Genomic DNA, 14342 nt, shown 5'->3' on the forward strand with positions numbered 1-14342 from the left:
GATTAAAGATATCTCCCTCTACATCTTCAAGTACGAGGAAGACATTCTTTGGGTCGTCGTTTATCTTTCTCGGGTCAGTCACGCCGATGACTACACTTCGTTGTCAACAGAAACTCATCAATATATATCGCCTCAATTTTGAACTACATTAATGTACAAGGCATAAAAAATTTGAAGAAAAAAATGTAAGTTTAAATTTATGCGTTACATAATATTTATAAAGCTTGTTATTAATTATGACGCTGTAAACCAAATACAATAAATTTGACAAGTTATTGTCTGCATCGGATCAATCGTGTTATTTTTTTTTTTTTTTTGGTTCCTTTTAATTATCAATATTACATGACATTTTTTATAGTAACAGAACTTAAAGCAATTGTTTCAAGTGATTGTTATGATTGAAATCATTTCCATTAATCGTTGCAATAAACGATCAGACATATGTTTATTTGATTAATTGATATCGGTTGATCAAAGAGCGTCTCATTCGTGGCAACGGATGCACGACATTACGTTATATACTAGGAAAACAATTTTTTATCTTATAGTTATACAAACATTTGGTCTTATTTACGTTTTATATTATTTTCATTTCTCATGATACATTGAAAATAAGTTCAATCACTTATTGTATATCCATGCCATACATTATTTTCTTGCGAGATTGAATCTGAAAAATATCATTATAAGACAATACTAAAGTGTTGACTATAAAATTTTCGCATGTTCATGAAATAAAAAGAAAAAAATTAATACTGCGAATATAAGGCTCTTAATGTTTATAACAAGCAACTATAAACTTGGCGAATGAGAGCTAAAGCCTTTTTGCCCTGATATTTTTCTCGCCTACGTCTCTTTAGGGAGGTAAGAAGGGGTTTATTAAATTCTCAAAAATGAGAATAAAAATATTGATAAATACACCAAGAAAAATATGTGCACTGTGCACTTATCAATTTCGCAGAAAAAATGATTTTCTGCGAAATCGACGTATTAACATTCGCGTTTGGCTCTTATTCGCCAAGTTTATAGTTGCTTGTAAATAAATTAATAATAATTTTAAGTAGATAAAGTAAAAAAGGAATAAAATAGAGAAAATATTTCTCAGAGGAAAGTGCTTCCATATGGATTCCGCGTGTCGTGACAGCGTAATGCTGACGTTTCGCAAACATTACAGTTTGCATCTTCAGGGCTAGAAGCTCCGATACTGACAATGAGCCCCTTGGATTGTGGTCGTCCTTATATATCTCTTCTCCCCCTGGCGGGCGGGAAGGGGGAGGGGAGAAAATATTTGTTTAAATTTAAATATTGATTTATATATATAGGAGAAAATTAAGATATTAAAAACTAAAAATAACAAAATAATAATAATAAACTTTAAAAATGCCCAAAGCAACGCATAAAATATTACTCACGTATAATATTTTCGTATAATTGACCGACATATTTTATTCATACTTCTAGGACGGAATTCATAGATACATCTTACATTCAAGACCATTTTAAATAAGTTTTCAAAATTCCATTTAGCCATCTCAGTGACTGAAGAGAGTCTTAAGACTTAAAACTAGACTTAAGATGTTCTTGTATGAATATAAGACCGGTTTATGAATTCCAGCCCTAGTCTATTAATCGGGTCGCAATAATTCATTGCCAAGCAATTAAGCCTATTATCAATTGTGATATAATTAGCGTGATATGAATAGAGAAATGAGGCTATATATAGGCAGCGTGTGATTTGAGTACTGCTATTTCCGACCGATGAGATTGATTAAAGAAAAACTGCATATTCTTAAGGTTCCGTCGGACGTGATAAGGGAACCAAATAGCTGACACGCGAGCCGCGCCGGCTGTACTCATTAAGACCGTTTTTACTGAACGAGCAATGCTCTTGAGTCTTACGCTTTCAATGACGTCATTGGTAAATTCAAGACACAAGTGACGTTGTAAGACGAATAGAAAAGAGAGGTCAAGGCGTATTATTCAAGTATATATCCTTCGTGCAATCGACCAGTACTCTTATCAAACTGGTAATGTCGACCCCGCATCAAAGAAGAAAATAAACGAATTACTGAGAGTAATTTATAATCTCTAATTATAAACGCCTTGAAATAATGATAATCTTTCCAGACATTTTTCGAAAAATGTAAGAATAAGGACATATACAATGATATTATTATATATACTTTAGAGAATTAAATTTACCAGCATAATATTATTTTCAAGAGCTTATGAAACAACATAAAAATAACAATTGTTAGCAAATATCCGAATAATATATCTATAAAATTTAGAAGTATTTTCTTATAATAATTAATATGTTCTAAGTATATATCCTGTTTGGATATTATTGCAAACATACTTGTTCGATCAAATGCTCGAAATTGACCTAATCATTTTACATTTTTACGCGTTAAGAGTGACGTCAAATCCAATTCGCTCAATTAATTTTAATTTATAGTTTCTGTCTACGTGTTGTTAAACACTGAATCATCAGCTGGTCATATTGTGGCCGTATAATTCACATCTTGAAGCTTTTGTTTCTTACGAGTTGTACCATAGGCAATCCAGTTCCTATTCAATGCAGTGGTACGTGGTTGACGAACATTATGCGTCTCGCCAATGCAGATACAAAGGGTTCATTACATTGACCTTATTAGAAATTAACGTTCTTTTATCAAGAATCTCAAGATCGACGACAAGGCATAGTTTTTGCCATAGTCGAGTTTAATGTTTTTTTTTGCCCGACAGAAAATTGTATATAGAATATTTTAAATTTTTTACACTTTCTAGATTCTCCACATATATTATTTTAAATTAATTTTGTTATAACGATACTATAAAAATTATTGCCTGTGAAAAAAAATTTCACAATTTTGCTTTAGCGTGTTGCGTCTATCGTGAAAATTACAATTTGAATAGTGCATTACGAGCAACCTCGTGATCTTTTGTACCCTTCTACACCTATACAACCTCCATTTGTATGACCCAAGCGGAATTGCTACTTGTACTATGTGTGACACAGATACGAAAAATCAGATTAAAGAAAATTACTTCTAACAATCGTAGTAATAAAGTACTGATCTTATCAGAATATAGGGTTGACAATTACTTGCTTAAGCAGATAACTATATCTTCTTAATTTAATTATATGGTCAAAAATAATAAAGATATTTTGTTTTTCCTAGATACAAGCAAATAATATTTTATTATTTCTGAATAATTAATATAAATTTTGTATATTGATATGTACACTGATAAAAACACTGAAAAGGCGAAAACTTTGACTTTTGAACATATACTGATTGTTACCTATCACTCTAAAGGTAATTTACAAAGAGATTTTGCAAAGAGTTTGGTATAAAATTCAATTTTACATTAAATTTCGCTAATTTAGTTACATGTAATTATAATATTTATTAGTTAGTAACTAATTTAATTAATTAAATTAATTAGTTAGTTAGTTTAACTAATTTAGTTAATAATTAGTTAAACATTGTTAAGTTAGTTAAAAAGTTGTTTTATAAAATATAAAAATTTTTGTTCAGATATCTCTTAAACTAATTAAACAAAGAAACGTATATATATTTTTTCATAATACATCTTTCCCCCAAATTATCATACGCATTATTGTTCTACACATAATACTTTGTTAACCAAATTGCAAAAAATTATCAATATATATGCATCTTGATATATATTCTCTAATTTACTAATATGTAAAAAAATTGTCCATGTACGAAAGCTTAACCGAATGAAAATGTTATGTACAAAATTAAATGATGAAATGTAGATTTCAAACGGTTCTGAACAGCTGTCATCGGCGACACAACGGTACATGTAGAAACAGGGAAATTCAATTAGTTACGTAATTGCCGGCGCAGAGATGATATCAAGTGAAGATATCATAATAGCATGGCGCAAAGACAAAGGTAAAGACAATAGTGTTACAAAATCGATATGAAATCAAGTATTTCACATATTTCGGAGTCTCAAATTTCTTCGTAGAGTGTGTAGCCGAGTATACAATCAAATTTTATGTTATATATTAATTAATTATATAATATTTCTTTAAAAATCAAGACTTTTTAGAACTTAATATTTACATAAGCTTTCTAAGCGTTATTTATAATTTATAATCAATATTTAATATTATTCCTGTCACAATTATTCCAAAATCAAGTATTAGAAAATATTTTTAGGGCTTAATTGAATTTATTATTTATATATTTACTACACACATTTCATTAAACGCAATTTCTCTTACAATTAATTTTATTTCATGCTGAAATTGACCAGTTGTTTTATGAGATATAATACTAAATGCACGTTTTTATATACGAATATTTGCCATAGACAAATATAAAAATTAAAAAGAGTAAAAACTTTGACTTTATCTACGCTTTTATCATATAGTTATGTAGATGAATCCACGAAATCCAAATTGTTCGTTTATCCGTTATTTGCGCGACCAGGTAACGAAGGGATGCGAAAGGTCACACGCCAACCAGATGGACAACCGATAGAGGCCCGACCTGGCTTCTTTCTTCGTGAAATGGGTCAGAACTCGCTCACGCGGATAGGAAGTGACGACGCTACCGCAAAGATCGTGGACACGAAATTCGAAGTTTTACACACGATCAAACCATTGAATCTTCTTGCACTTTTCAATACTATAAATTGCTCTGGCATAATTTTATTCAAACTTAAACAGTAAAACATACGGAGATAAAACTAAACAATTAAAATTTAAACTTACCAATGCTATAATACATTATTATTTCCTTTTTTTTGGCAGATTGTTTTTCTTGATATATTATTTATATTGCAAACAATTATTATCAAATAAATGTGTATCTTAATATCTGAAATGTTAATGACTACAGTAGCTATATTGACAACTTTTTTTATGCAATGGAGACGAATTTAATATTATTAATTTAATATTATTAGCCTTGAAAAATATATTACAAAAAATTTAATGATCTAATAAAATATTTTTATTATAATATATGTAAGTTTTGATAATAATTCATAACAATTTTATTATCAAATAATATAAGATTGTGATGTAATTCATAGAACAGTTATTATTTTTCTTCGCTCACGATTTCTTGAAGAAACAGTTAAAAGGCGTAACCAGAGTCATTACAATTATATACACATAAAGTCATATTGATATTATCTATAAGTTACGAAGAAAATGTAACGCAAAGTTGATACAGAAATTATAACTTGTGGCTAATAGGTTTGCATTTCTTGTACTGTAAAATATCCCAGCTATACACAAGTATCACGCGTGGTTAATGCAAGAAAAAAAAAATAATAAACTAATATAAAGATCTGATATTGCTTCTGGTCACACCGTAATTCTCCGTGTAATTTCTAAGGTCGAGCTTGCACCGACACCGATCTAGGACGTTGTGGAGAATTCGTGTCTGATATCTCGTTCTCCGCGTGCCCGTAACGAAAATCACTATTGAGAAAGACGTCAGGGTTAAGAAATTCAAAAGTTAGTCCGCGATCTGCAAGTGCAAATTGCAGACACCCTCGTGCTGACCACCCTGGGTGAGCATAAATTCTCGTTCACCCATGCTTATAAAATGGCAACGCGGAACGGACGTCGTGAGTTGTGTCGCAGCGATTTTCTTGCAACCCGCGTATACATATCGGATCGCGTGTCCAACATTACCCGCCCTTATGTGTCATGCGTTATATTATACAGTGTCAACGGAGGCCAAGGTCGCAAAACCGTCTAAACCTGAGACTACGCAACGATCTATCAAATAGAGAATCGATTTCGTTCAAGCTTCAATTGAACCGATAAATGTCTATCAGAAGAAAACACCTCGCACTGTATGCATGTATCGATTTCTAAAAATTATTTTTCATTAAAAAAGACCCAATGTATCAACACATATCAATGGTCAGCCACACATATAAATTGAAAATATAGAATAATTTGTTGTATATTTTTCATATAAGTAATATTACTAAGAAAATAATTTGTTTCGGGATTTTTACTTGATTATAATATTTTATATCATATCTTATGTTTTAAGGGCTATATTAAATATGTAACTTAATTTTATTCGGGTATAATAAAGTTAGATAAAATAACATTTAAAAAGAGTAGTTTTTTATGAGTCTTACAAATTTATAGATATGACTTTAGATGATTTTGTAACTTAAATTAAATCCTAGAGATACGCTAATATAGTATATTATGTAGCGGAAAGTGAACGTTGGAAAAGACGATTACGTTTAGGTGTTCGTTAAACTTGCGCACATTCTTTATCAGATTCCGAGGGGGTTGCCGCAAAATGTGACGTCCGATCGTATCTGCATAATAAGTGTTTTTTAACGCGCATGCCCAACACCATCCTATGTTTATATATGATCGCCGTATACTTTATTTTTACGTTTTATGAAATGGCGCTCGGCACCAGCAATTGTTATTAAAATGAATTTCGCATATCAGGCACGCAGCGTGACGCAGCGTTTTTGTGAATTCATTAACATCTGCTTATGACGAAAAAAATTACACATAATAAAAGACACGAAAGGAATAAGACTTTGTTCTCAATTTATGCCCAAGTCATAGTTTTACGACGACCTCGTCATATTGCCCGCTCGATTAGTCATAATTTATCACCTCGCTCAAAATTAGAAATTTTTTTATTGCTGCCCTTGTAAAACATTAAAATATCAAATTGAAATAAAAAATAAATTATTTGAATAATATATAGAGTTGCAACAAAAAATAAATTGTTTGAATAATACAAAATTTTTTAATGAAATAATCGCAGTTTTTGACTGAGATTTTATAGGGAGAATTATGTAAATTTGCGCATTTATATTCATAACGCCGTTTACAAAAAACATGTAGCTTTATCGATATATACGACTGTACATTTTGTTTCACAAAAGTATGTGAGAGAGAAGTTTGTGTTGCCATCTACCAAAGGAATCATAAACTTACTGTTTCACATAGTAATTCTCAGTACAAGTTCAACTTTACTAAAATATTAAAATTACAAAATTATTTAACAAGTGTTATTAAATATTATCATTGCCATAACTTTTATAAAATATATTAATCCATATTTAAAAAACTTTTCATTTTATAAGCTAATTAAAATAATATTAAAAAATGTAAAAATTTATTATCAATATAAAGCTATAAACAATTTCTTTGTTTACATGTCAAACTTAATTATGTATTCGATAAGTAATATATATTCGATTCCAAATTAGCAGTTTTAATTAATATTATAAATTTTATTTGATTATTTTGTATTATTTTTATCAAACATGAGTTTTGTCTGAAACATTATATAAAATTATATTGCGCCTTTATCTATTTTACTTATGCAGGAAATTAAAATGTTCATGTATACAAAACTCTTCCTGTATAATACATCATCTTGTTTTACAATATGCAACACATGAAGAATCCAATTTGGATAGTAGCCAGAAATTTTCTGTTTAATAGCTCGATATATATTCACTTGCAATTATCATTCGTTGATATTCAGGCTGATCTGAAAATTTGTAGAAGGTAACAAATGGAAAGTTTGTGGTAACTTCTGCAGAAGTTTGTAGAAAACGAATTTTTCTCCTTTTTTTCAATATTTTATTATTGAAGTTTAGCTATTTTTTTATATTTTTGATTTATATAAATTTTCTCGTTTTTTCAAAATATTAAAAACGCGAAATAAATATAATATTTATTAGATAAAAAATATGTCATTTAATATGTTATTGCATTATTGTAAAAAGTATTATGTAAAATGAGATACAATAATATAATACAAGTATCGCCTCAAATGTTTTTATTCTTGCAAAATCAAAGATCAATATATGAAAATATATTTAAAAAAAATACTTATCTTTAAAAATACAAAGTTTATCATTATATTAAGTTAAATAAATTGTGCACATTTTTTGACACTATATTACATTGTAAAAAAATATTCTCTTATGATATTATATGTTTATTTTGTTATTGCAAAGAACATATATACAATCTATCTCTTTGTGCTAACTTTGACTAACGCTATAATGCTCTAAGCAATAGAATGTATATATTTTTTGTACGGTCTACTGTATTAACCAAGGGTAGCTCTAATCAAATGACAGATTGGGACTGAAAGGCGCGATACGTGCGAGGGGTTGATGCGTAAAGGAAGAATATACGGCTTACCACCTAGCGACGCCAGTATCGATCAGTCCCACACGCGTACATTCTAGCTGCGTCGGGATATTTGGCAACGAATATCTCCATGATTATCCATCCAGATCGAACTGTATTTCCGTTCAAAAAGAGTAAAATTCTCAATAATCAATAATATATCTAACTAGTAAACACGAGCTTTTTTTTAAGATTCAATATCCTACTAGGGATACATACATTTATATAACAGAAATACAACAAAAAAAGTATGATTTATTAAAAGCAACTTTTTAAAATATATTTATGTAGATATAAAAAAAAGAGATTATATTTTTACACTTTATTAAATAAAGTTATACGCGTCATATGCACGTACTTATATTAGTTTATATAAATAAAAAAAAGTGTAAAGATACATCGGAGAAACTTTATCTTATAATTGGAATTCTTTATGCTGAAAAGGTTGTTTTACAATATAACAAATGGTGATATTAACCAGTTAGTTGATATTTTCCCTTCTATTTATACATATAGTGTATAAATAGAACTATTATCCATGAACATTTTATAACAATAACATTTTATCTGGCAGTCTTTCTGTAATCATATATGTATATCACTTATTACAAATTTATCGTATTAATGAAAAAGCATATTATTTTTTTTCACGCTGCGTGTAGAAAATTTCATTCATATTTATACTTAAAACTCACAGTGAATTTATGTATTTAAAAGAAATGTCATTAATATATATATATATATATATATATATATATATATATAAAAATAGATTGGTCGACTTTAAGTCTGCCATTAAAGTAGATAACGATCGTCCGAAATATTGATTGAATAACCGAAATGCGTTCTTCGTATATCTGTTGTTAATTTTATCGGAAAACGGCCGTCGATTACCCATGACATTTTGATATGTATATGCATCGTTGAAAGGTCATGCGCGAATAGTGGTTTACGTCTACATTCGCTATTATTATGTTAGTAAAATAAGAACGTGCGCGAAAATGATTGTGAGAGAAAAAAGTCAAGTAGACGGAAATGGCAGAGGCGTGAATCGAAACGAAAAAAAGAAAAATTCCCGCCCCGCTGAGCTGCAATGTGCATGATTATTAGGTTCAAAAGACTTAATGCACAAAGGCCGCTCAAAGCTATACGTTGTAGGAAAAATGAATGTTGCGAGAAAAGAGAAAAAAAGAACTTGTGTTTTTGAAATGAAAAGACGTGTATTAATTTTTTAACCACACTAGAATTCAATGTAATAAAACAAAAGTCCGTTTTTGCAAGATTGACTGTCAGAAATGCGGAAAGTATAGACATTTTTACGGTAACTTCGGTTATCACCTCATTTCTTCATAACGGAACTGATGTCGTTTGATAAGAGAGATTAACGGGGTAATTCTCAGTATATATTCAGAAACATCATTCTTACATCATTCTGTCTGCACAGAGCCATTCAATCATGACTGTTCCTTACATAAATCGCACATGATGCACGTTCCGTGCACTTATTGCTAGACACACATACATAGCTGCATGTATTAAATTAGTAGTTTAAAATGAAAATTATAAAAGTGGTATTCAAAGCTAATGTAGATTATCAAGTATATATTTGAATTAAATTATTACAAATTCATTACAAACATTATTATTATTATCCTAATAATTTATTATTATCTTAAATTAGTGAGATAATAATAAAATCATACAAAAATATGATAATAGAATTATTTTCTTATCTGTGTTAATGTATCTTTGAACAATGTGATAAATTTATTCGCTCTTTATTGTAAGTATTATAGAAAAATATAAAATTTGAAGCATTATCATTTCTCGTCATTCACTCAAAATAAGATCAGATTTAAAATACTTTAATAATTATATCTTTAGATAAATTCAAAATGCATGTAAAAATTACTTTATTTCAATATCATATTTTTTCCTTGCATCAAACATATTTTCATCTATTTCCAGTGCGGTTGTACGTGTTTCAGATGGGTTGGGCATAGACTATGGAACTTTCCTCTTGGGACTTGCAATTCCCAAATGTAATTCTTGGTACTTTTAGGGTAGGAAAAAGATACCGTAAACGAATACGAAATAGCTTATTTCTGAATAAAAGTATTCTTTTAAAAAAAGTAAAAATTTGCGAGCAAAACATAACTAAGTATTATGTTATATATTTTTGAATGACAAATACAATGTCATTCACAATACGTTTCGTTACATCCATTTATCTAGCTTTTTCCAGGTTATCAATAACATGATATTATAAGATAATTTTAATATAACGATGGACATTTTTTGGTTGACATTTAGAAAGTATTTACCCAAATAATTTAGGAGCTATTACTAAATTGTAGTATCTATTACTAAATCCTTTCTTCAGTGTAGAAACATTAACAAGATCGACTTTTAATTTTGTTTAAAATCTGAAAAATTGTCTCATAAATTATGTTACGCGACGCCAGCATCTTATATTTCAAAGCTTGTTAAGATTTTATTATAAAAATATATTAAAGAAATATTATATATATATAGGCATTGTTAAAAATATTATTATATACATATATATAGACATTGGAATTTTTATTTCTATTATGTACTTTTTATTACAATTGTAAAATATATAAAATATGTATATACACCATACATTTTTTCATAAACTTATTTTTACAATACTTACATCTTTTTCAATTACTTATACATAATTTAATTACTTGTTTATTTTAAAAATTTGTTTATTATTTTTTAATTTAATGTCGATTATTCACCAAATTTGTTAAAATCCAATAATTTAGTCTTAATTCAGTTTTTTGATATCTAAATGAAAAAAATAAATATTTAATTAATTAGTATTTCTATTTAAATTATACATATATTTTATTATATGTGTGCATATATATATATATATATATATACATATACATATAATATATGTATAATTATATATATATATATAATATATAATCATAATATATACAATCATGCATAATTTATTAATGCAAAAATTAAAAAATGAATATAAACAAGTAAATTTAGATAAATCAACATGCAAAGAAATTTTATGCATGTGCCTATATTTACAATTATTATTAGCATTTCTGCCACGGATTTCTTATTACAGACTAGTAATAATTTAAATACTTACATTTTTCTCTATTTTTGAATAATAACCATATTTTCCCATGTATTCTTCATTTCAATGATGACCATGATGATCATCTTTCGGTGTTGGTTCATACATATTAAAGAATCCTATACACCAAATGCAAAAAAATAATAATAGCAATAGCCACGTTATAGAATTAAATCTGTTCCATCCGAAAATAATATGACGGACTGAATTAAATTGATGTATACGCTCATTTGATTCCGAGCAACAAATTGCTGCACTACTTTGATTGTCTGCCATTATGTCAAATTTCCGCGTTATTCGACGACTGACGAAATATTTAACAATGACAGATTCATGAAAACACCAATAATAAATGGATATTATCAATAAAAGAGAAAAAAATTAAATTAGATTAGATTAGATATTGTTTATTGATCATTTTGACTTGCAGTCATAATGTGATCCATCTCGTAGATATGCGCTTATCTATTAAAAGGAAAAAATAATTTAAATTAATGTTAAGATATATATAATATTATTATTATTTCGCGTGAGTTTGTTGCTATGTTAGATATTAACGTAAAAAATTTAATTCGATGTATTACTTTTTACAGAGAAAAATGTTTCTTTGGATTTGATAAATTTTGAAGTCAAAGAAATTTAATTTTTGAAATAGTCCAACCAAGCTAATATTTAAACTCACAAAAACAATTGTTTGATTTTCAAAAAAACATACATATTTATTTTAAATAAAATATTTTTTATTTAAAATAAATTGAAAGAATTTTACTTTTTTTCGATTTAATCAATTATTCTTTCAAACAATTCAAACAAACAAGTCATTAATTAAAGTAAACAACGCTCTTATTTAAATTAGATATATTTAAAATTATTTCAAATAATATTTTTTTTTCTGTACAAACAATATGCAACGAAGCAATCAAATTTTTATTCAATAAAATGTTTTGTATAAAATAATGTTATTTTAATGAAACAAATATAACTCAAATAAACACAAATACTAAATGTAAAGAAACGTTTTTTTCTTTGTGTATATCTCTTAGCCGAATGAAAAACTACTGTATTTATACTTACTTGTGAGTTATACATATTTCTTTCGAGATTGGTTAACAATAAATATAAATACAGTAGTTTTTCATTCGGCTAAGAGATATACAAAAAAAAAAAAACGTTTCTTTACATTTAGTATTTGTGTTTATTTGAGTTATATTTATTTCATTAAAATCACATTATTTTATACAAAACATTTTATTGAATAAAAATTTGAATATATTATAATATGTTATAAATAAATATTATGTATATAAGTATATAATATGTTATCAGCTAACTTCTTATAAAAATGAATATATTAACTGATGTAATTTATTGTTCAAAAAATTATTAAATTTTTTAGAGATATATATTACAAGCAACAATCCGTATTGTCATTATTAGTTTTTTCCCACGCGAATAACCAATATCCGACAGCTGATCCAACTCCAACAGCGATGCAGAGCCAATAGTTGTACGTCATAAAAATAAACATGATAAAATAACCAAGCACTATCTGGATCACGTGCAAAAGCGTTTGAAAAGCATGCACTCTGGAAAACAACAATGTACTGTAATAAACATATAATAAACGTTGCACTAAAACTGTAATACTTTACAGAAATAATAAAGGTTGTACACACAGACACATACTGTCTAGATTTCCTTTGATTTTTTTTAAGGAACGCTGTGCGCGCGAAAAGAAACTCGCTGCAATACATACGCATGATTAATTACTCGTATTTTATGCATAGTTAATATTTCACTCACCGATAAGATTTTAGTCCTTCGTATAATGCAGTTAAGAGAATAATACCAATAACGGAACTAAGCATGCCTGACAAATTATTTATGTACCAGCCATTAAACAGAATCGTCTCCTCGACGCCTCCATGGAATGACATCTGCAAGACGTACAATCGTTTTAATTAAATCTTAAATCAAATGACTACATAAGTGCAAAATAAAGACCCTCAACACTTACGCTATGCATCTTACTTAGAATATTACTGAGGTAAGACTCAATACACACTATTATGAATTTGAATCATGTGAAAAACACCATCTTCTTATCGAATCATATCGATATCATATCATATATTTATCATGTTTGAAGTTAAAATGCTTATCAGAAGCATTATTTTAATATATATAATCCATTTTTTAATCTATAAATTCAGTTTAATTTAATGTTGAGTTTAGTTTAAGCATATATTAATAACTCTCTTTGAGATAATTTTTTATTAATTATTATTAAATATAAATAATAAAAATATATACATAATAATAATAATAATTATAATTATATATGGTCAAATATTACGTTAAAATAATACTCAATTTATAAAAAAATGATCCAAAAAAGGATCTATTACTTTATAGCATTTCTAATAATAACATAATGTGCAATCTGTACTATCTCTTTTTTATTTCTCTGTTTTATTTTTCAAGAATTGTATTGTCTCTTTCTTTTACAAAAAATCGTAAAAGTCCTATATATTTAATCCAAATATTTTATTTTTATATCGCAAGTTTTCTTGTACAGAAATTTTAAAATATATGGTGTCACCAGCTGCGCATTGTAGGTATAGTTTCCGACTAATAAAACAAAGATTTAAAATTATAACAAAACATAAAAGATATATTAGTTTTTGTTTTTTTACTTTTTGTTGGCCATTTTACTAACATATATGATATAAAGTTTTCATAGGTATATAAAAAACTAATGTAAAAAATGTTCTCTCTTAAATGACGTTTATTATAAAAGTCGTGGTTCAACGATAAATAGCAATCTAAAGTTGCCCAGAGTATATACTTTATAATATCTTACCGCAATATATTTTTAAAAAATTTCCAAAACATGCAATTTTATTATTTATTAATAATAAAGTTGAGCTTAAAAAGCAATAATTAACAAATTTTTATTTCTATGCAAATAATGCTTTTATAAACATTTTTCCAACTATTTCCAAAATTCAAGTTTTA

The 14342-nt window shown here is 27.5% G+C and overlaps 1 protein-coding gene across 2 annotated transcripts; it reads right to left on the minus strand.

Annotated features, from left to right (window-relative positions):
* Positions 1 to 10772: 10772 nt before the first annotated feature.
* On the minus strand, positions 10773 to 13417 carry LOC140671776 (high affinity copper uptake protein 1). 2 transcript variants are annotated; one of them, XM_072903367.1, is made up of 6 exons: positions 13342 to 13417; positions 13128 to 13261; positions 13011 to 13067; positions 12734 to 12910; positions 11337 to 11789; positions 10779 to 11008 (listed from the first exon to the last, which is right to left on the minus strand). In XM_072903367.1, exons 1-5 carry the CDS (start codon positions 13348 to 13350, stop codon positions 11786 to 11788), a joined length of 381 nt encoding a protein of 126 aa, XP_072759468.1. In that variant the 5' UTR covers positions 13351 to 13417; the 3' UTR covers positions 10779 to 11008; positions 11337 to 11785. The 2 variants fall into 2 exon arrangements, with proteins under 2 accessions (XP_072759469.1, XP_072759468.1); XM_072903368.1 differs by lacking the exon at positions 13011 to 13067 and having other exon boundaries at positions 10773 to 11008.
* Positions 13418 to 14342: the final 925 nt, after the last annotated feature.

The sequence above is a fragment of the Anoplolepis gracilipes genome, chromosome 12 (assembly GCF_047496725.1).
Source record: "Anoplolepis gracilipes chromosome 12, ASM4749672v1, whole genome shotgun sequence".
Classification (NCBI taxonomy): domain Eukaryota; kingdom Metazoa; phylum Arthropoda; class Insecta; order Hymenoptera; family Formicidae; genus Anoplolepis; species Anoplolepis gracilipes.